Source organism: Mastigoproctus giganteus, chromosome 12, assembly GCF_048544385.1.
Source record: "Mastigoproctus giganteus isolate SK-2022 chromosome 12, ASM4854438v1, whole genome shotgun sequence".
NCBI lineage: Eukaryota > Metazoa > Arthropoda > Arachnida > Uropygi > Thelyphonidae > Mastigoproctus > Mastigoproctus giganteus.
Genome location: NC_143586.1, coordinates 102,509,872 through 102,535,013, shown reverse-complemented (window position 1 = coordinate 102,535,013; position 25,142 = coordinate 102,509,872). Strand labels below are relative to the sequence as shown.

At 35.4% G+C, this 25,142-nt stretch overlaps 1 protein-coding gene across 1 annotated transcript in view; it reads left to right on the top strand.

The window, feature by feature from the left end:
- Positions 1-4,094: 4,094 nt before the first annotated feature.
- LOC150077305 (cytosolic carboxypeptidase 2-like) overlaps positions 4,095-25,142 on the top strand; it is a 208,585-nt gene continuing 187,537 nt past the window's right edge. The window contains 3 exon segments of the mRNA XM_090385851.1: positions 4,095-4,123; positions 4,581-4,832; positions 21,878-21,998. Of these exon segments, the coding sequence (XP_090241977.1) occupies positions 4,095-4,123; positions 4,581-4,832; positions 21,878-21,998 (402 nt within the window).

Below are 25,142 nucleotides of genomic sequence, written 5' to 3'. Positions count from 1 at the left end.
AACTGTGAATTCATGTAGGTGATCAAAATTTTTTAATAAATTTTTTGACCAAAATAAGTTCACTAAAATAAAAATTAAAAACTACAAAGATTTTAAATTACCTAAATTACTTTAGCCCTCTTGAATATAGTCAAAATATAAGAGGAAACTATGTTTTTAAAACTAACCCCCACCCCTTTTCAATTTGAAATATTGCAGTGGCCACCAGAAGATTGTTCTAAAGTAACTACGGCTAGAGAAAACATTATTCTAAAATAAAGTTCCTGTAACAATTTGCCATTCGTTAATGTTTAACAGTTCAATTTTCTGGGAGAAAATTAGTGATGTTAAGGAAAATGGGCTGTAGTAATGGATTCCATGGTTTAAGATAATAATAATACAGCACATCCAGTAGAGACGTTAACTAGATTTTTAATAACTAATTAAGTTAAGACTAATTTGTAGCTTTCAGTGTAAACGAACCCCTTCTTCGGCAATTGAATAAGCGCATACGGAATACTAACAAAATACAGATGTCTGTATTGAGTATAAGTGTGTTATAGAGCAAATACTGTGATGAATATAATGAAAAACTATACAGACTATAGAGTAGACCAAATGAGAATGTCTTTTTAGATGGATGGTTTCTACACCAGCATGTTAGAGAGACAGTGAGAGAAAGCAGTACTCTTGATCTGATTACACTGGCCAACAAAAAATAAATAAATATAAAAAATAAAATAAAATAAAATAAAAAAATTTAATACATCTGGAGAAAAAGTTGCAGATTCTAAAGGAAACTGAACTGCTGATTCAAAAAATACTACAATTATAAAATTTTAGTAATTTAATAAATGACCAATTTCAAATATCATACAATAATACATATACCATCTTATAAATGAATTTTATTAATATTAAAATACTTTAATCAAACATATAACGTACTATACACACTGTTTCCTTAACAATTTTTGACACTCAGAGGTGTTTCTTATATCCATTCTGCTCTCCCTGTTAAAAAACTGGTAGAAATCTCCCATCATGTCAGTATCCAAGCAATCTTGGTATTCATTTTCCATTGTGGATGTGTCCTGAGATGGCAATGAAGAAAAGGAATTTTCAATGAAATTTAGTAGCCCATATCTTTATAACATTACAGTAAAGTTGGCATTAGAGGTTCATAATTATCTTCTTTCCTTTTTCCAAGAAATCCATGCACTGCTAATCTGAATGATTGTCAAGTTGCTAGTTCAGTATCCTGTAGCTTTGTTTTAAATACATCATCTTTGAAGATTTCTTTATTTGAGGCCCAATGAAAATTCCTTCTTTCAGTGTTGCATCTGTTATATTTGAAAATACTTCTCTTCTGTTCTTTCTTTATCCAGTATGTTAACAAAATTCTTCATTAATCCAAGCTTTATTTAAATGCAAAGGTGGAAGAAGAATCTTTTTTGGTTCAACCAGTGAAACATATATTACATCCCCCTTGTAAAAATTATTCCCTATTTTCCCACTGCTGCACAATATGATATTTTTCTTTGCATGACTGTCCCATAAACATAGAAAACAACAGTGTTTTGTGAAACCTCCCTGTTGAGTGAGTAATTCAGTTACCTTAAGATCACTGTAGAGATTCCAAGCAAAGTCACGGTACTTTATTGCCCTCAAGAACCTTGGACACACTCTCATATATATCTTTCAAGTCGACATGAAGTAGAGGAATGGACGAGAATGTATTTCCACTTTTTAAACTTAATTTTTTGACATCAGTAAATATACACCATTATTAGGATTGTGATGAATGCCCAGTTCATTCAGAAGACTACTAATATGTTTACAGAAGCATGTACCATCTTCTATATTGAAATATTTTTGTGATGACTTTGATATACTGTAATTTTAGGCCAATGGTGAAATAACTTCCACAATTGCAACCTTGAATCCAAGAGTTCCATTTACTGTTTAGATAAATTTAAATCACAAACTAAGTCATTCAGCTCTTTTACTTAATTAAGTGCGGTGCATTATAATTTTCTGGTTTGTAGTCCAAATTTGTGCCCCTTCTTTATGTAAATCTTTACATAAAGAAGGGGTGAATCACATGTAAATCTTTACAGAAAGAAAGATAGAAAGAAATGAATTATATTGGGCCACTAGATATGAATGGTATAACTGTTGATGATCCTGCTCAGGATGCTGACAAACTGAATAGATATTTTGTATCTATATTTACATGTGAAGAATTTTTTAGAGTTAGGGATACCAGAATTATATCAACTTTTAAAGGAAGCAAAATGATTTTGTGATAGTTGAAGGTAAAGTTGGAAGAGAAATAGTTGAAGTTAAAAGTAAAAGCAGAAGAGGTAACCTTCCTTTAGCCATAATTATGAGTGCATTTTAGGATTCAGGGTAGGTCCACATAGTCTGGAGCTATACAGAGGTGTCCCAAATTCAGGTGATCAAACAGTGAAGTGAGCAATTACAGACCTCTAAACATGACTTCTGTTCCAACGAAAATAATGGAATCACTGATTAAAGAAGTAATGTCAGACAATCTAGACAGTAATGTTTAAAGGCTGCTGTACAAACTGGAGCAATGTGGCATTAAGGGCAAGTTACTTCTATGTATGAAGGGATGGTTGAGCAGGAGAAAACAAAGAGTGGTTATCAATGGACACTGCCCTTCATGGACTAATGTTATTAGGAGTTTGTAGTCCATTAATAATGATATTGATGAAGGTATATCAGATTTAATGTCTAAATTTGCAAATAATGCAAAGTTTGGTAGGATGGTTAATGACAATAATGATGGTATGCCACTGCAACAAGATCGAAAATAATTAGGCAGATGGGTTGAGAAGTGGTAATTGAAGTTTAACATTGACAAATGCAAGGTATTGCATATAGGTGGCAGTAATCCCAAAATAACATACCAGCTGTGTGGTACAACACTCCAGTTAGTGGAAAATGAAAATGAACTGGGAGTAATTGTGCAGCCAAACACGAAGTTCTCTGAGCATTGCAGACCAGCTGCTAGGATAGCTTATGGGGTTTTGTTAATGATATACAGGAATTTTTCCAGCACAGATAAGCCGGTGATTATCCCATTGTATAAGGCAGTGGTTAGACTACATCTTGAGTACTGCATACAGGTCTGGAAGCCTCATTTTAGGAAAGATGTGGAACTGGTGTAGAAAAGATAAACAAGATTAGTGAGGGAACAAAAGGCTAATCTTACCAAGGAAGATTTCAGTTCTGCAAATTTCATTGTCTGAGAATTAGGCACCTGTAAGATCTGATCGAAGCTTCAAGTTTTGAAGGTAGATTGAGTAAGCTTAATCTTGATGCCATTTTTACTCTTGCTCAGACAAGACACATAAGGAACATAAATTAAAATTGAGAAAAGACAGTTATAGAATAGATATGCAAAAATTTCTTTTAAACCTGTGTATAGAGAATTGTTGGACAAAACCCCCATCTGGTTTTGTGGATGAAGGTAGTTTGAATAAATTTAAGAAAATACTAGCCATATTATTAGAGTGGATTAAATTTTTATTTTTGGCTAATTCTATCTAATCTTTTTTCCTGGCATTGTTTTCAACTACTATTATTAATAGTAATACTAAAAGTTTCATTAAAATTCAGCTTTTCAGGTAATTATACTGTAGACTATTAACAATCAAATGTTTAGCTTAAGAGACAAATTAAGCTGACTATATATTATTGGTAGATTAATAAATGAAACTGTGTGAAAGATATCAAAAAATTATAAACATTAGCATGCTATCTCAATTAGTTAGTAATGAAAAATATAAATAAATAAACATCATTTAAATCGAATAGATTTTAAAATTTGTGTTAAATCAGGTTCCCAACCAACCTGAGTCATGGATTGCATGTAGTTTTTAGATCAATTTTGTGTGGCATTTTCCCCTCACAGTTAAATTAAATTAATGCACAGCTTAATTTTATATTAAAGTGACTAGTTATAGTCTTTTTTTAAAAAAAATTGTCTTTAAAAAATAGACACTAATTTTTTTAAATAGTTTTAAAAATTGCCTGCAACAGTGCTTTAAAAAGAGCCTGCAACAACCCTCTGCCTATGATCCATAATGAACATAAAAGGAAAGCACAGTACTCTGTATTAGATGGATGGATTATTACCATTTTTGTTTTACACAAGGAAAGAGCATTTTTTTTTCATATATCCATTAAACAAGTAAAGTGAATTTCCCTTTTATGCTCATCAAGGGTTTTTGATTATGGTTTTTTCTTAATACTAAACTAATGTGAATGTATATTACTTAAAACGTTAGCAATTTCTGACAGTTTGCTGATTTAGATTCATACTTTAAAGCATTCCACTGTATCTTTTATCATATTGAATTTTCTTAATTTGGTGATTACATGAGTAATTATGTACATTCACATTTCTGTGGCTGTCACCACACATTAGACCATTCATTGTGCCTATTTGCATAAAAGGTTAGAGATAGCTGCATTAAATCATTTATAGAAGCAAATGTATTTTTTATTTTTTTTTCAGATTGATTACAAGGTTGTAATTCATTTCTGAAAATTTCATATTTCTTTTTCAGATCAGAATTTTCTTATGAGCTTTATCTTCGACATGATCTATATTCTGAACAACACACTCAGTGGTATTACTTCCAAATAAAAAATACAAGAGCAGGAATAAAGTATAGATTTTCAATAGTTAACTTCTGTAAACCTAATAGTCTTTATAATCATGGGAAAAAGCCTCTTCTTTATTCAGAACAGTCTGCTGCAAAAAGAAACATTGGATGGCATAGAATAGGAAAGGACATTTGCTATTATAGAAATAACCTGTAAGTGTGTAGGATTTTAAATTATAAATCTCAAGCTATTGGGTCTAATTATTGATATAATAAGGAATATAAAATAAAATAAACTAATATAATTTAAAAAATTTTATTGCAAATTTTTTATTTATTAATTGATTAATTTTATTTCCACATATATACAGAGCAGTTCTCCAGAACAGTAATACTATCAAAGGGGTTAAATCCTCAAAAATGCAGTATAGATTTTTAATAATTAACTTTTGTAAACCTAATAGTCTTTATAATTGTCTCTTCTTTATTCAGAACAGTTTGCTGCAAAAAGGAACATTGGATGATGACACAGAATAGGAAAGGTTATTTGCTATTACAGAAATAACTTGTAGATGTATAGGTTTTTAAATTATAAATTTCAAGCTAAATCTCTTGTTCACGGCATATCAAAGTAGGCAGAGGGCAAACTAAAAAGTAACCATGACAGGTTGAGATTTTTTGGTCACAAGAGAAACCATATAATCACAATGTTTGGACAGGATGGAGAGTCATGATCAAAAATGTACATGGAACAGAAACTTATCACATGAGGATAAGATATTGGAAATAGGTTTTAACTATAGTAACTACAAGAAGATTTTCAGCAACGTGCTTGCTAGTTTCAAAAGGGGAAAAAAAAACAAAAAAAAAAAAAACAACTAGGTTGCAACATTAGCGTGAAGGTTCATTTTCTGCTCAATCAAATTGCTTACTTCCAACAAAATCATGGTGCAGCGAGTGAAGAGAAGGGTGAAAGGTTTCAATAAGATATCAGTATTATGGAAAAAAATCACGATAAATGGAATGAGACATTGATGCACACTGTTTGAAAAGGGAGTTATTGTTGAGCATAAAAGATTTAAAAATAAAGCATAAATTCATCCATTAAAAAAAAAAAAAAAAAAAGCAGTAGTACCAAACAGCACAAAAAATTTGTGTCGTACCACTAAATCAAGCATTGATTTAGTGAGACTGTTGAAACATTTGGAGCGAGGGGATGGGTCAAATAAGGGGTTTTTTTTTTTTTTTTTTTGGCTGATGCTATATAAGCTTGCTTTCTTGCATCATGTGCCCTTGCTAATGCTAATACTTGCATACATTACTATTTGTTCTTAATACTGAAAACTGTCTGCTGAAGAAGACTTTTTTATACTATATATTTAGTGTAGTGAATTTTTATTTTTCACTTTATGAAAAAAAATTGAGCAATTAGACCAAAATCAATTACATATTTGGAATCAGCACCTAAAAATTATACAAATTCACCAATTTACATAAAAAAAAAAAAAAAAAAAGAGAGAAAATTTTTATAAAAACATACACCAGTGTAATAGTAATGGAAATTCAAAAGTCATAGTGAAAGATAAGATGAAGAAAAGAGCTGAAAGCATTAACTCTTCTGTGATAATTATTAGCCCCACTCCTACACAGTAAATGACAGATCTGGGAAAATAGACCAAACTGCCAGTAACATCAGCATAAGTGGTTATAGTATAGAGGGCTGCACGTGGCCTGCATCTTCAGGCCACATGCAGCCCGCTGACTTTTCCAGTGTGGCCCACTAAATGTTATCATTGCAGTGAACCTCTATGAAAATAATGGTAAGTGATGATATTTAAAGACGATGCACTAATATAAAATTTAAATAAAATTCATAACTTATACAAATCTTCATAAATGTTGGCAGTTAAGAGATCCATATTTTTACACAGGAAAAATATGTGAAAGTATTTAATATATTTCTCTCATTAATGCTGTACTCTGTAGACAGTAGCCTGAAAGCTCCCTGAGAACTTTTTGTGGCCCACTAGGCCTTCTAAGCACAGATTATTTTGCCAGTTAGCCCCACAAAAGCAATTTTTGTGGCCCATGAGTACTTCTAAGTTTGACATCCCTGGTAGAGATGAGCAGTAGGAGTTTGATATATGCCTTAGAGAAATTGATTAAATTGATTAACAAAGATGTTGTTGCCATGAAATGCATCTGTTTTTTATGTTGTTAAATGGGAGTTTAGGGAGTATATGATAAGAGCCTTGTCCATCAATTCGGCCCTGGAAGGATTGTGCAAGGTTCAAGGGGAAGAATTTTTTTCAGCCTGGTTTATACTTGTGAACAGGAGAGACTGCTTCTACAGGGATGGGATACACTTAAATAGGAAGGGTGCAAGAATATTTGCTGATGCTATCAAAGCAGTGCTAGGTGGGTCGGAAAACTGCTAGCTTGAGGGGATACAAGGACTAATAGATTAACAGTAGCCACTGGCAGAGGTGAAAGTGATTCTTGCGCTGCTTCTATTGGAATGAGCAGCAGCCTGGAAAACAAAATGCAGGGTATTTCAGAAACTGCTGGGAGTCATTGTGATACAAGTAAACACATGGGTTGTGTTAGAGTAGCTAAGAACAGGAACAGGTGCATGTATACTTGTGTGTACACCAGTGCTAGGAGTTTGGTAAATAAATTTGATGAATTTGAGATATTGCTCAAAACATCAAAGGCAGATATTGTTGGGATATCAGAGACGTGGTGTCACACAGATACAAGGAATGCAGAACTGGAATTTAGGGAGTACAATGTGTACAGAAATGATAGACAGGAGAGGAAGGGAGGAGGGGTTATGCTATTAGTTAAGAAACACATAAAATCCAAGGAAGTGAAGCCAGTCAACATTGCTGGACAGTGCAGTGTCGAGTCAGTTTGGTGTGACATAAGCATTGGGAGATTAAAATTGAGAGTAGGAGTGTGCTATAGGCCTAATAACTCTGATGAGTATAATAAGAAACTGTACACGGAAATAGAGGGGGCCAGTAAATCAGAGAGTCTTATAATAGGGGATTTTAATTTCCCAGATATTGACTGGAATTTTTGGGGTTGGTAGTAGTAGTAGTAGTAGTAGTAGTGGCACTTGATGCAAGAAAGCAAGTGTAGGAGCTTATGCAGCATCAGCCAAAAAAAAAAAAAAAAAAAAAAAAATCACACCATACCCTCCAAATGCCTGTCCAGTTCCTCCTTAAATTTATTTAACCTATCAACTTCCACAACGACAGATGGAAGTTTGTTCCAGCAATTAACCACCCGCTGGCTAAAGGCAAATTTCCGCACATCTATTCTACATCTATCCTTTCTTAATTTGAACTTATGTCCCCGTAGGTTCGTATTCTGAACAAGTGGGAGGATCCCATCAGAATTCAGCGTGCTCAACCCATTCAAGGCCTTATAGACCTCAATCAGATCACCGCGCAGGTGCCTAGTCTCCAGCCACTGCAATTTGCAGAACTTAAGCCTCTCTTGGTAAGAGGATCCCTTCATTCCCCTCACCAATCGTGTTGCTCTTCTCTGTACACGCTCAAGCAAATCTACATCCTTCCTAAAATGAGGCCTCCAGACCTGTACGCAGTACTCAAGGCGTGGCCTGACCATTGCCTTATACAGAGGGACAATCACCTCCTTTTCCCTGCTAGCAAAATTCCTATATATCATTGACAAAACCCCATGACCTGCCCTGGCAGCCTGTCTGCATTGCTCAGAAAACTTCATATCTGACTGCACAATTACTCCCAGGTCTTTTTCATTTTCTACCACCTTAAGTGTAGTACCACACAGTTGGTACGTTTCTCTGGGGTTACTTCTACCCATATGCAGTACTTTGCATTTGTCAAGGTTAAACTTCAGTTGCCACTTCTTAGCCCATCTGCCCAAATTATCTAGATCCTGTTGCAGTAGCACACTGCCATTACTGTCATTAACAACCCTGCCAACCTTCGTGTCATCTGCAAACTTCGACATTAAGCCTGATATACCTTCATCAATATCATTGATAAATATACAAAACAACAGTGGACCCAACACCGAACCCTGTGGGACTCCACTAATAACATTAGTCCACGAAGAGCAGCACCCATTGATTACCACCCTCTGTCTTCTCACACTTAACCATCCTTTTATCCATTGTAGCAACTTACCCTTAATACCATTCTGCTCCAATTTGTACAGTAGCCTTCCATGCGCAACAGTGTCAAAAGCTTTCCTGAAATCCAAGTATATGATATCAAAATTATTTTTTGCATCCAGTTCCTTTGTGACCACATCATAATAACCAATCAAATTTGTCAGACAAGACTTTCCCTTAACAAACCCATGCTGTGTCTGAATTATTGCTGCAGTCTTGTCTAGATGATCCTGCAATGCATCTTTAACCAGTGACTCCATTATTTTACCCGGAACAGAAGTTAAACTAACTGGTCTGTAATTACTCGTGTCACCCTTCGAACCTCCTTTGTGAATTGGGGATACATTTGCACATCTCCAGTCCGTGGGAACCTCCCCTGAATCCAAGGATGCTCTCATAATTATGGCTAAGGGTTTGCTTAGTTGCTTTGCCGCCTCCTTTAATATAACTGGATAGATCCCATCCACCCCAGGTGCCTTTCTTATGTTTAACTTCAACAATTTCTCCTCCACTTTGCTCTCAGTTATTACAAAATCATTAAGCACACTGCTACAATTTGATAACCTTCTTCCATTTTCAAACTGTAATAATTCCTCACGTGTGAATGTAGATGCAAAATACTCATTCACACACTAGCAAGACTTTTGTGGATTTATTTGATGATTGTTTTCTACATCAGCATGTTCGGTAGGCAACTAGAGGGAGTAATACTCTTGATTTGATTATCAGTAGTGATTCTTCATGCATTAAGAATCTGCAAATAAAGGAACCACTAGGTGGCAGTGATCACAGTGTACTGAAGTGGAATTTACTCAAAGAGATAACTAACATCAGGGGTAAAGGGAAGGGTTTTTGCTTCCGTAAAGGTGACTACAATGGTCTGAGACAGTATTTAAATTCTATACAGTGGGACCAACTGATGATGTTACCAACAGCAAATTCAAATTGGGAAGCATTCAAAGAATTTATCTTGAAAGCTACTAGGCTTTACATACCAACTAAGAAATATTGCTCAAGGTTTAGGCCTAAATGGATGTCAGATAAACTAATGAGACATATGGCAGAGAAGAAAAATGCATGGGATACATATAAATTAATGGGTGACATGGAGGCCTATGATAGATATAAGCTGGTCTGTAACCAAGTCACACAGGAGATTCGCCAGGCAAAGGCAGATTATGAGAAATCCTTGGCAAAGGATGAAAAGAAAAACAGAAAAGAGTTCTTTACCTATGAAAACTCTAGAAGGAAAGGGATGAATCAGATTGGTCCACTGGATATTGATGGTTCAACTGTTGATGATCCTGCTCAGGTGCCTAACAAACTAAACGAGTATTTTGCATCTACATTCACACATGAGGAGTTATTCAGGAAGGGGAATGCCAGAGGTGAAGTAAACTGTGGCAGTGAGCTGGATGATTTTGTAATAACTGAGAGTAAAGTGGAGGAGAAATTGTTGAGGATAAACATAAAAAAGGCACCCGGGGTGGATGGGATCTATCCAATTATATTAAGGGAGGCAGCAAAGGAAGTAAGCAAACCCTTAGCCATAATTATGAGAGCTTCTTTGGACTCAGGGGAGGTACCCATAGACTGGAGATGTGCAAATGTGACCCCAATTCACAAAAGAGGATCAAAGGCTGACACAAGTAATTATAGACCTGTGCGTTTAACTTCTATTCGAGGAAAGTTAATGGAGGCACTGGTTAAAGAAGCACTGCAGGATCATCTAGACAAGACTTCAGTTATAGCTTGGACACAGCATGGTTTTGTTAAGGGAAAGTCTTGCCTGACCAACTTGATTGGATACTATGATGCAGTCACAAAAGAACTGGATGCAGGGAAATAACTTTCATATATTATATATTTGGATCTTAGAAAGGCTTTTGATACTGTTGCACATGGAAGACTACTGCACAAATTGGAGCAGTGTGGCACTGTAGGCAAATTGCTGCAATGGATAAATGGATGGTTGAGGGGAAGAAGACATAGAGTGGTAATCAATGGACACTGCTCATCGGGGACTAATGTTATTAGTGGAGTCCCTCAGGGTTCAGTGTTGGGTCCATTGTTGTTTTCTGTATTTATAAATAATATTGATGATGGTATATCAGGCTTAATGTCCAAGTTTGCAAACGATACAAAGGTTGGCAGGGTTGTTAAGGACACTACTGACAGTATGCTGCTGCAACAGAATCTGGAAAGGTTGAGCAGATGGGCTGAGAGGTGGAAAATGAAGTTTAACATTGACAAATGTAAAGTACTACATATGAGAAACAGTAACCCCAGAGCAATGTATTAACTCTGTGGTACTACACTGACACTTGTAGAGAATGAAAAAGACCTGGGAGTAATAGTGCAGGCAGATATGAAGTTTTCTGAGCAGTGCAGACAGGCTGCAAGAGTAGTTCATGGTGTCTTGTCAATGATACACAGGAATTTTTCTAGCAGGGATAAGGAGGTGATTGTTCCCTTGTATAAGGCAATGGTCAGGCCACACCTTGAGTACTGTATACAGGTCTGGAAGCCTCATTTCAAGAAGGATGTAAAGCTGCTGAAACGAGTACAGAGAAGGGCAACTAGATTAGTGAATGGAACAAAAGGTTGCTCTTACGAAGAAAGGCTTAAGTTTTGCAAATTACAGTGTCTGGAGACTAGGCACCGGCTAGGTGATCTGATAGAGGTATATAAAGCCTTGAATGGTTTGAGCATGCTCAATGCCGATGGGGTTCTTCCTCTTGGTCAGAATAATCACCTGAGAGGGCATAAATTCAAATTGAGGAAAGACAAGATCTATATGCGGAAATTTGCCTTTAGCCAGTGGGTAGTTGGTTGGTGGAACAGACTTCCATCCCTTGTTATGAAAGTTGATAGCCTAAAAAATTTAAAGCTCAGCTGGACAGGTATTTCGAGCGAACAGAGGGGTGAAATGGGAGTGTTTTTTTTTTTTGGCTGATGCTGCATAAGCTTGCTTTCTTGCATCATATGCCTCTACTAATGCTAATAATATACAAGATCCATTCTTACATTTATTATTGTTGGTTGAGAACCATTTTAATAGTAGAAATAGGTTCTTTAAAAAAAAAAACAAAAAATAGCTCAAAAACGAGTGGGATTGCATTGGACTCCCCATCCCATTTCCAGCCCTGGTGGTAACCTCACAGTAGCCAATCAGGTTAGTCCTCCCCCACACACAGAAGTCAAATTTACAGGACTGTAGTTACTCATTTCACCCCTTTGAGACATTTATATTTAATTTACCTTTTAACAAATTCCATGGAAAAGATAGGTGAAACTGAAGAAGTTGTTCTTGACATTTCTAAGGCATAAGTCATTTCTTGTTTGATATAAAGATTTTTTAAGTGAACTTCAGTCTTCTGTTCTCCATCTTCCAAGTTTTGTAGTTATGGTCACCAGTTTTCTCTCTGTTGGTATACGATGAGTGATCATTGAATTATGACCACCCCTATGAAAACTGAATGCCATCCATTGACCACGTGAGGTACGAGTGTACGGAGTTAGTTGACCTATGTAGCATAGATAAGGTGTCAGTGGTTCAGTAGGTAGTAAAATTCTGAGTGTGATGGGTAAAAGGAGGATTTATCGGACTTGGATAAAGGACAGATTGTGGGTGCTCGATGAACTGGTGCCTCGATTTCCCAAATGACTGAACTGGTGGGGTGTTCGAGAGCTGCTGTAGTTAAAATTTACCAGGACTGACATCAAAATGGTCAAACAACTACCCAACAGCAATACTGTAAAGGTCAGTGAAAGGTTGATGTTAGAGGTGAGCGCTGGGTCCGACGACTCGAACAGGCGCAGCACTGTTGAAGAGTTGATGTATATTAAGATTATTATAATACTTGAACATTTGATTATAATTTGTATGATTTTCTGCAAATTTTAATTTGTGATTTTGATATAACTAAACTGTAATTACTGTCAGTATGTGGTGTTCGTGAAATAATTGTATGCTGTCATTATTTTAGCATTAAAAAAATAAATATTTCCTTTTGTTTCCTATTTTGTTTTCTCATATTGTCTTATTACAGCGAAAGATATTATGGATAGTGAAGGAGGAAAAAGATGATTTTTGAAACCTGAAACTGCCGCTTTAGAGAGTGCACTTTATTTGTGATTACTTCAGAAAATCATCCAAATCAGTTTAAACATAGTTTATCTTTCCCTTTGTTAGACAATAATTTCCATATTAAATGGAATAAAATTAAAAAGTTTGGAGTAACACAAAGTAAAAGTCCTTCTTCGGTTGTAAATGTTATTACAAGAGTATAGAATGTCATGTGCTCAGCTATGGTGTTCATGTGAAGTTAAAACCACATGATACAGGTGCAGGCAACAATTGGCTGTTGGAAGTAGAGGGTTATTATAATTAGAAAATAGGATATTTTTTACGGGGAATATTTTTACTGGTTACCACAAATAATATGTAAGTATATACTAATACTGTATTATTTATTTATTATTTTTTTTTTTGTGTTTTGTTTTTTGAATCTATCTTTTTATCAAGTTATTGAGAATTAAAAAAAAAAAATAGGAGATAGATTTAACTCATAACTGATATAGTGAGTAATGGTTATAATGAGGAAATTTTGTCAGTCCCTTGATGCTTGTTATAACCAAATTCGACTGTATTTAAAATGTCTAATGGACATTTTAAATTTATATTATAATTATACTGTTTCTACTAACAGAATTTCTGGAGGAATATCTATCATTCATTTCATTTAATTTCCTGAGTATAAGAAAAATTATTGAATATCTAAGCAGAATGATGTTTTCTGACAGCTATGGACTAAAGTCAAATTTTGTACTGTGTGCAATAAAGTTGCACTACAATTTCTACCTTCACATCAAAAGGAGATTTTATTGCATATGTTGATTACATGGCATATATAAGAGTAACTAACAATTTGTTACAAGAACTTTGAAAACATTTTACACAGCAGAGGGAGTATCTTATTGCAGTTCATTTCTGAATACAAGAATTATTAAATGTTGTAGTGAAAAGTTTTTTGATTGCCATGGACTAAGCCAAATTTTACATCATTTAATAAATTTCACTTTAACTTCTGTCAACTTTGTACCAAAACTCAAATAAAAATAGTGCTTAACTATTCATATACAAATAGTATATAAAGAGAAAAAGTTTCCAGACTTGTTGTGTAGTTCTGTATCCAATAAACACAGAAAATTTCTTATCATTCAGATTGTAAGTTTCAGCCTGCATCTAAACATATGTAGAAGTTTGCTACTCATTAAGTACGTGTTTTGTCACTGTATGAGTTGAAGTGCATTTATTTTATTACTATTTCTGAGTATGAAAAATGTTGAATTTTAAATATCACATACACATCAAAAATTTTTCGGCCAAACACTTAGGGAAACTTGCTTCAGAAATATTGGAAATGATTCTTCATCATATATTATTATGTTTTGATAGTATCATAGATTCAAAGATAGAAAAGAAAGCTTAGCTAACAGTCACTATGCAGTTAGCTAAGCTTTCTTTTTGGAACTGGTACCAAACACCTGTTTCTGGGTGTACATGTTTTGGAAACAGCAAGAGTTTTGTTTTTTGGCACCAGTTACATTATGTTATTGTTGATAAACTTGCAGAATCTTTAAACTATTTTGCATGGTATTTTGGCATCATTGCCAAAATTGAAAAATACAAGACTTGGTTTTTGAAAAGAGGATAATTCAAGTGTTAGCATGGAAAGAATTGTGCTGTACTTTCTATAATACTGAAACTTAAGGTAAAGTAGGAGGGGAAACTTTCAAATTGAAAAGACAGCAGTTTCAAAAGAAGTTGCTTGTTCGACCAGTAGGAGATGTCCAAAATAAGAACAATCTTTCAAAAAAAAAAAAAAAAAAAAAGAGGCTGTAAAGTTCAGATGCAGAAGACAGATTGAAAGGTTATCCTCATTTTATTATGAAAGGTGAAAATCCAAATAAGTAGAAAGACTGTACAGTATGAAGTGACAGACATGTTAAAGGTTGGAAAAAAGGAAGTTTGATATTGCAAGACATGCTTTAGAAAACCAGGATTGCATCCTGTGAATGTTTCAAGAAATACAACACACTAAAATCATATAAATAAGTAACATTAAAATGTGTAGTGTGTTTAAAATGGGCTCATGTAAACCCAAAAATACATCATTTTTGAACATATTTTGGGTAGTCATTTTTTTTATTTTTTGTTTTTATTGCTGGTCTACGTGGGGAAGACAGTGAAAATAATGCTACCTGCACTTGATTAATGGTTTCTGCAGCTTCCAGAATATAATTTCTCAGTTTGTATTGCATGATATAATTTCTCAGTTTGTATTGCATGTATACGCATAAAGCACATCATGGTGGCCATTATACAGAGTTGTTCTGACCAATCCATTGGTTATTGTACTCCATATTTAAAAAGTCAGAAACATCACAGGACAAGTGGGCCAATCACAGTCATATATAAACCACATTCTCTATCACCTTTCAAAGGATATATCTTTCAATAAGTCTCACAAATCATCCTGCAAAAAATCTAGGTGTACCATTCCTGAAAGCCTTGCTGGTAGAAATAAGGACCAATAAGATTGTCCTTAAGAACACCTCACCAAACATTAAAGGAAATATTGTGTTGATAATGAGTACAGGAACTCCATAACTTACGTAAGGGTTGCATTCCACGGAACGCTATGCAAGTCAGATTTTACGTAAGTCGGGGAATTTCCCCCATGCTTGTACAGAACGCGCAACTGTGCTCGCTGAATTGATGAATCAAAAAAGAAATGTTCAACGAACATGTAAATAGAATTATTTATTGTATTTATTCAATTTTTTATCTCATGTACAGGAAAAATTACCAAAGCGTACAATTTAAAAAAATTTCAAAATTATAAAATTACAAAAAAAAAGGAGAGACAGGCATAATGTCATTAAGTTTTACCTCTCAAGCATTGTTGCCAGAATCGACATCTTCAGCTGATAAGTACCCCACTACAGAGGTTGAGGGCTGTGGAGATTTAGAAGGGGTAGGGCCACTCAACCTTACGAAAGAACATATTAATGGATGACTGGACGGTAGCTTTTTTCTTTTCATCGTAGATTTCATTATAGCAAGCAAGCATATCATTCACCCCTCTGTTAACTTTTAAGAATCATTCGCTGTCAGGATCCATCTTCTCAAACCTTGCCATTGCCATCTCTCTGGTGATGAAGTGTCTCAGCTCCTCATTTGGTTCATCTTGAACTTTGTCAGTATTTTCTTCTTTCACCATTGCTGCCCTATCTAATGCTTCATTAGATAATTCCTTCTCTTCTTCCTCTATTAACTCCTCCACATCTTTGGGATCAGCCTCCAACTGAAGTATCTCTGCAATCTTTACAATCTTATCTGTAACCTCTTCATATGATTCGTCTTTTTCAAATCCTTCGAAGCCTTTTACGTGCAGTGGGAATATTTTCTTCCATCCATGCGTCATTGAAACAACTTGTAGTAATTTCTGCCCAGGCTTTATTAATGTTTAAGATGGTGTGGTGAATATTGTAAGATTTCCAAAAGTCTCTTAACATAAAATTTTTCTCATCGTCTACTGCAGGCAATGCCTGAGCAAATGTTGTGCGTAAATAGTATGCTTTTAAATTCGAAATAACACCCTGATCCATAAGTTGGATGAGTGAAGACGTGTTTGGTGATAGAAATATGACTCTCACATTTGAATTGAAATCATCTAGATGCATAGGATGTCCAGGAGCATTATCTAATAGAAGCAAAATCTTGAAAGGAACATTGTTGTCTTTACAATATTTTTCAACCTCAGAAATGAAGCAGCATTTAAACCAATCCTTAGAGAGAGGTATTGTTATCCATGCTCTCTGGTTCAATCAGAAATGCATGGGTAGTGTGGCTTTATTGATTCCCTTAAATGCACAAGGATTTCCACAGTGGTACACAATGGTACACAAGCAGTGGCATTAATCTGTAATCTCCTGCTGCATTAGCCCCAAGCAAGAGCGTGGCCCTATCTTTTGAAGCCTTTAAACCTGGCATTGTCTTTTCCTCTTTGGCAATGTATGTTTGATCAGGCATTTTTTTCCCAATACGGAGCTGTCTCATCAACGTTAAAATGTGTTGAATAGCTGCCTTCATCAATAATTTTTTCCAACACATCACAAAATTTCTCTGCAGCTGCAGAATCAGCATTGGCGACTTCATCGCATACTTTAACGTTATGGAAACTAGCACAATGCTTGAACCTATTAAACCACCTGTTGCTTGCCATGAACTTGGGTTGGGGCTTGGCATACTTATCCTTAATATCTTTATAAATACTTGTTGCTTTTGCTTGAATGGTCATTAGACTGAGGGGCACTCACTTCTGAATCCGATTTTCCATCCATATTATTAACAGCTGTTCCATCTTTGATATAGCACCTGAACGCTGTTTTGTGATAACTGTTGATCTTAAGTGTGTTGATCCTTTGACATGCTCTTTTATAAGTGCATTGTCCTTTAAAATAGTATTCACCATTGAAGCAGCGAGACCTAATTCCTTTGCACTAGATGACAAACTTTGTCCTGCTTCGTACTTCTTAATCATACCCCAGGGGCTCACATCTGGTGAGTATGGGCTTAGCATACCCAGGGTCCTGAGCTGGATATCATCATTCGTTTCTTTCTTGGTGATTCCCTTCTACTTCTGACTCTTGTTCTCTCTCTCTCACACACACACTGTAATTCAGAAATTTTTTTTTTGTGTGTGCAGCATAAGTCTCAGGCTTCCTTGTACCATATGGCTAATAATAATAATAATTTTCATCTTCATTTTTTAATCAAATTTGTTTTGTTTCCTGGCACTACCACCACTTGCACTTTTTGTTGGTCGCTTCCCCTTCATCATTGTAAATAGGAATGAAGAGAAGTTTCTGAAAATTTGTTTTTATATGATTGAAAATTTCAGTGAAGGGGAACACATTTCCCCATAATAGCGTAAAAACCCATAAAATTGCAGTTATTGGTATTATTGCAAATGCAATAAGATCAAGTTTACTACCCATTTATAATTAGATGCACTAACAGAAAAGCCCGATAAACCAGAAAGTGCAAATTGCTTTTATTGTTTTATGGTCGTGACCGTCAGAACTGTGCTTTAGAAAAATATCACAAAGGCGTTCAAAATTGATTCTTATAATGGAACATATGATAATGATGAAAGGGTAGTGCAATTTCCATTATAAAAATGACCTTTTAAAGAGATAAATATCTTAATAATATAGTGAAATTTTCAAATTCCAAGGATTGGAATGAATTACAAGAGAAGAAAAAACAATGTGTTATTGGGTTCACATTACGATATTTTTACGATACCTCCATTTATTCCTACGGGATGGAAAATATGTTTCCACAATTTTTTTAAGTTTGCACCGGCTGGCAAAAACTTATGTAAAGTGGAATTATTTCCGTAAGTCGAGTATTACGTAAGTTGGGGAGTTCCTGTACTGACAATGGTATGTGGGTTTTCTTCAGCTCAGAACAATTTTTTCAAGAGTTGAATTCCATTTTTTGTAAAGTGTGATTCATCTATAACCAGAACACGGCTGACAAATTGAGCATCATGTTCACATTGAAAAATGAGCTAGCTACTGCCAAAAGTTTCTGCATTTATTCATATCCTATGGCATCATAAATTCTTGTATAGTTCTTCGACAATTCTTTCATTTCACAGTATGCCTGTGAAATGAGAAGAATTGCTGTTCATGTAATGTTTGCAGTTTTTTGTAATGTCTCCATAATCTTGCAGATGAAACATATATATAGCCTGACAACCTTCTGGTACAGCATGAAGTATATGCTCTTCAACATTTTCAGTTCCTTGAAATCTCCCTCTACCAGCATTTAGCATTAGCATTAGTAGGAGGCATATGATGCAAGAAAGCAAGCTTATGCAGCATCAGCCAAAAAAAAAAAAAAAAAAACGCTCCCATTTCACCCCTCCATTCCAAATACCTGTCCAGCTCAGCCTTAAATTTATTTAGGCTATCAACTTCCACAACAAAAGATGGAAGTCTGTTCCACCAACCAACTACCCGCTGGCTAAAGGCAAACTTCTGCACATCTATCCTACAACTGTCTTTTCTCAATTTGAATTTATGCCCTCTGAGGTGATTATTCTGAGCAAGAGGAAGAATCCCATCAGCATTGAGCTTGCTCAAACCATTCAAGGCTTTATACACCTCTATCAGATCACCTCGCAGGTGCCTAGTCTCCAGACACTGTAATTTGCAAAACTTAAGCCTTTCTTCATAAGAGCAACCCTTTGTTCCATTCATTAATTTCGTTTCCCTTCTCTGTACTCGTTCCAACAGCTCTACATCCTTCTTAAAATGAGGTCTCCTGTATTCAAGTCTGAGTTCCACACCTTGAGTACTGTATTCCAGACAGTACTCAAGGTGTGGCCTGACCATTGCCTTATACACTTATAATGTATATATTATACACTTATAATGTATACATTATACACTTACACTTATATACCTTAAACATTTACTTATAATGATTTCAGTGTACCTGTTTCTCTATGTCATTTCTCCACGGCAGCAATTGTTTTATGATTTGGTACTTGTCAAGTTGGTAGTTTTTCATTGTATCTGCAAATCAGCAATATGATATCATAGGAGCCATATAGCAATATGGCTCTTATGATATCAGTTTTACAAATGCTATACTGTAACCAATGAAAAAGTTGTCAAGAAACCTGAAATTCAAGTAACAGACACATTGACACTGGTAGTATGTACATTGTCACACTGGTTATCACAACTGCTAGTATGGTTAATATTTCACTATTCATGTTAGTGTTGGTACATAGGTTTTTAAAGCCCATTTTACACAGTCATGTAGGCGCCTCCGTAGCCAGGTGGGCAGGAGCAGCAGTGCGTAGCACACGCTTCTTGATTAGACCGGGGTTCGAGCCCATGACCACCGAATACAGAGGATGCGGAAAGGTCAGAGAATGACCACTGCATATCCCCGGAGCAATATGGCCTTAGTTCCTAATGCTCCTAAAAACCAAATAACATAACATAACACAGTCATGTTTTTATGATATAAATTTGTGCATAAAAATGTTTTGATGTTTTACACAGTTTTGTAATTTATAATTAATGTTTAATATATCAGAAATAAAGGCTTTTGAGACATATGTTTATTAAAACTTTTTTTTTCTTATTATTAATTTTAAATTATGCTCCTATGTTTGTTCCATGCAGTTTTGAAACACTGTGTAATTCATGCATACTTAGGGTGAAGTTTTAGCAGATTGGAGATTTGCAAATGTCTCCAGTTTACAAAGGGTCCAAGGTGAATCAAGCTAATTACAGAACTGTTGGTTTAACTTCTGTAGAAAAAAATTATGGAATCTATGCTTAACATTTAGACAGGGACGAAATGATAGAAGAAATACAACATGATTTTATTAAAGTGAAATCTTGTGTGAGTAATATGATAAGCTGTTATAAAGTTGTCATGAAAGAAATACATCCAAATAATAATTTTGACTTAACATAGCATATATATTCTTAAGCAGTGCTTTTAATATCATCCCACACAAACAACTTTTGTATATATTGGAACAGTTCATCAGTGTACTATAGTAGGATGGTACTGTGGTGGATAAAGGTTGGTTAAAGGATAATAGGCAAAGGGAGGTTATGAATAATTATTGTTGTGGGTGGATTGGGTTCTTAAGTAGAACTCCACAGATTCAGTACTTGGTCACAGTTATTTTTATTATATTATGTTTTTGCCATTCATCCATTTCGGGCTTAATGTAAAATTTACCCATGATAAGATTTAGAGAGTGGTAAAAAAGTTAAGCAGCAGCCATTATCAATCCACTGCAGGAAGGAAGCCTCCTCAATAATTCATGTTGAGGGAAATGGACCATAATCTGCCATGCTGGTCCAGTGCAGGTTGTCTGATTGACTGTATTTAGCAGTCGGGTTTGAACCCCAGTCTACTCAAAGAGCATATGCTACTGCACTCCCACTCCTGACCACTCCGCTATGGAAGAATGGTAAATGATGATAACCAAAGTATGCTGCTTCAACAAGACCTAGATAAGTAATTTAGTTGGCCTGAAAAATGGAACTTAAAGTACAATATTAAAAAATGTAAGGTTTTGTGTTTGAGTAATAATAATCCCATATTATTTTATTACTTGGGATGCAAGAAATTTAAGACACTTAATAGTGTAAAAGGCTTGTCAGTAATTGTGCAGTCAGACATGAAAGTTCTCAAGAAGGTGGATATGTTGCTAGGACTGCACATGGAATAATGGAGATGGCAAAAATTAGAGGACATGCACTTAAAGTGGAAGGATAGTTGAAGATTGAATATAAAAAAAATATATATATATATATACTTTTATCCAAAGTGTTAATTAACTTACCTTGTAGTGTTATAGGGCTATATAAATTTAATTTAAGGAAGGGTTGGATGTAACCAAGTTGGATGTAACCTGGCTTCCTTACAATGATTTACTTTTATTAATAGTAATAGTAACCAACCATATGGTCTACATTGGGTTCTACTAGTAATGTGGACTACATAGTTAAATATTTTATTTGTTAATCATTAAAGGGGTATGCAGAGCCATACTGAAATGTATGATATTACTATTCTAAATTATTGTAAAGTTTAGTTAAATTAAAAATAAGCCAGTGTAGTTAATTCATAGGTATTCAAAAAATTTTGATTAAGAGGTTATTTAACGAGGATATTGAATTATGATTTCAGGATAGAAATTTACTGTTTAAGTTAGAGTTATCGTAATTGCAAATTTATATATTTGATAAATCATAGTAACAAAAAAATGTTGAGAATGGCCTTTCTTATAAGTATAATTTTTTGTTATTACTGAAGTTGTCATTTTGTGTGTATCTAGATTTACTTTGTTTTCCTTAATGAAAAATTATTTTCATTTAATGTACAAATGTGTGATTGTATACACACTTGTACATTAAATTAGCTTTTTAATTGTCTTTGTTTTTTTTTAGCAGTGCTGTTTTTTATTTTATATAGACCTTGGACGAGACAGGAGATTGGTCCAGCATACACTCTAACATTTACCTGTGAATTTCCTTATGACCGTGATACAGTCTATTTTGCTCATTGTTATCCTTACACCTACAGTGATTTACAGGTTAGAAACTTAATTTAAAAAAAATTGCTAATATAAATATTTTAATGAAATTATGTAATGTAATTTCATTATTTAATAACATAAACTTTGTAACATTATTTCTCTGCCATGTTCAAAAATGAGATAAAAATGAAGCATTAGCATTAGTAGAGGCATATGATGCAAGAAAGCAAGCTTATGCAGCATCAACCAGAAAAAAAAAAAAAAAAAAAACTTCCACTTCACCCCTCCGTTCTTTCGAAATACCTGTCCAGCTGAGCCTTAAATTTATTTAGGCTATCAACTTCCACAACAAGGGATGGAAGTCTGTTTCACCAACCAACTACCCGCTGGCTAAAGGCAAATTTCCGTACATCTATCCTACATCTGTCTTTCCTCAATTTGAATTTATGCCCTCTCAGGTTATTATTCTGAGCAAGAGAAAAAATCCCATCAGCATTGAGCATGCTCAAACCATTCAAGGCTTTATACACCTCTATCAGATCACCTTGCCGGTGCCTAGTCTCCAGACACTGTAATTTGCAAAACTTAAGCCTTTCTTTGTAAGAGCAACCCTTTGATCCATTCACTAATCTTGTTGCTCTTCTCTGTACTCGTTCCAGCAGCTCTATATCCTTCTTGAAATGAGGCCTCCAGACCTGTATACAGTACTCAAGGTGTGGCCTGACCATAACCTTATACAAGGGGATCATCACCTCCTTATCCCTGCTAGAAAAATTCCTGTATATCATTGACAAGACACCATGAGCTACTCTTACAGCCTGTCTGCACTGCTCAGAGAACTTCATATCTGCCTGCACAATAACCCCCAGGTCCTTTTCATTCTCTACCACTGTCAGTGTAGTACCATAGAGTTGATACGTTGCTCTGAGGTTGCTGTTTCCCATATGTAGTACTTTACATTTATCAATGTTAAACTTCATTTGCCACCTCTCAGGTGGCAAATGAAGTTTATAGCTCAACCTTTTCTGGTCAATAGCTCAACCCCATCAGCTCAACCTTTCCAGATCCTGTTGCAGCAGCATAGCGTCAGTAGTATCCTTAACAACCCTGCTAACCTTTGTATCGTCTGTAAACTTGGACATTAAGCTTGATATACCATCATCAGTATTATTTATAAATACAGAACACAATAATGGACCCAACACTGAACCCTGAGGGACTCCACTAATAACATTAGTCCACGATGAGCAGTGTCCATTGATTACCACTCTCTGTCTTCTCCCTCTCAACCATCCCTTTATCCATAGCAGCAATTTTCCTCCAATGCCACACTGCTCGAATTTGTGCAGCAGTCATCCATGTGCAACAGTATCAAAAGCCTTTCTAAGATCCAAATATATAATATCAAAGTTATTCCCTGCATCCTGCTCTTTTGTGACTGCATCATAGTATCCAATCAAATTGGTCAGGCAAGACTTCCCCTTAACCAAACCATGTTGTGTCCGAGCTATAACTGAAGTCTTGTCTTGATGATCCTGCAGTGCTTCTTTAACCAGTGCCTCCATTAATTTTCCTGGAACAGAAGTTAAACTCACAGGTCTATAATTACTTGTGTCAGCCTTTGATCCTCCTTTGTGAATTGGGGTCCCATTTGCACATCTCCAGTCTATGGGTACCTCCCCTGAAGAAATGTAGAATAAACCTAACAAACTGAGGAAGTAGTATGTAGTGTTAAAAAAATGTTGACAGTGAAAACAGAAGAACATAGTCATCTTTTACTCTCTCTTCTGCTAGCTTTGAATAAAAAAAGGGCTAAATTTTGAGCAAGATAAGAAAACCCAAACCAAATTTCTGAAGGAACCTACCCACACTATTTTTGTTCCTATACTAGTTTATATAAGGTGTGTGTGTGTGTGTGTGTGTGTGTGTGTGTGTGTGTGTGTGTGTGTGTGTGTGTGTGTGTGTGTGTGTGTGTGTTATACAAGTGAACTATCTAAAGAGCTTTTGCCAATATACATTCTGTTTATTTCTGAATAGCGTTTTCTTCATTTCATTTTATATTTCAGTAGCTCTTTCGTTCTACAAGTAGTAGGCAAAGGCCCAGAAAGGAAAGACACCTTTCTGTTTCTTTTTCCTTTAGTACTAACTCAACTAACAGCCGCTTGGTCACCTCGTGGTACTGCTCCTGCCTCCCCGTGGTGGGGCTGGTAACCTGGGAGGTAAAGAAAAACCCCCAGGGCCAAAAGGAGCCAACATGGATAAAAATACTTATCCACCATTAGATCCTTCGAGCTCCAGGACAGAAAATTACAATGACCATGACACAAATCCCGATTTAGGTAATAACACCAAAAGACTGAAAACTGACAGGATGGAGCAACCCTGCCCATCATTTCTAATTTTCCACTCCCTCTCTAGTCAACCTATGAGTAAACTGTCTCCCTTTGTGATTCAAAAACATCTGGAAGGTATTGCAGGATCTCCTAAGACTGTTAAGAGACTGCAATCAGGAGACCTATTAGTGGAAACTAATAACCACAGACATTCGGAGAAACTTTTACAACTTAGTAATTTTGCTGGTATCCCAGTAAAAATATCTCCTCACGCAACCCTAAATTCATATAAGGTTGTGATATCCAGTTGGGATATTCTAAATGTCAGCGAGGAAGAAATAGCCCAAGAGCTGCAGGGACAAAATGTCATTGAAGCTAAGCGTATAATGACTAAAAAAGACAATCGACTTACCTACCAGAAACATTATTCTCACGTTCAATACCCCTGACTTCCCCACCTCTGTAAAAGCAGGTTATTTGCTATGCCGCATTCGCCCATATATTCCCAATCCTTTATGATGTTACAAATGCCAAAAGTATGGCCATTCTCAAACTGTATGCAGAGGAGTTCCAGTCTGCCCCAATTGTGGGTCCTCAGAACACAATCAAAGTGACTGTTCGGCTACAAAAATGATGTGTGCTAACTGCAAAGGTGACCACCCTGCATATTCCGAAACTTGTGAAAAATGGAAAACAGAGAAAAAAATAGTAAAATACAAGGTTGAGAATAAAGTCAGCTACCAAGAAGCAAGAAAACAAGTTACACCTACTATAAACAAAAATTTAACCTATGCCAAAGCAGTAAAAAAATATGAAACAGTCTCCACTCAAACAGATGTCACCATTTCCACTAATAAATCAATTTCTG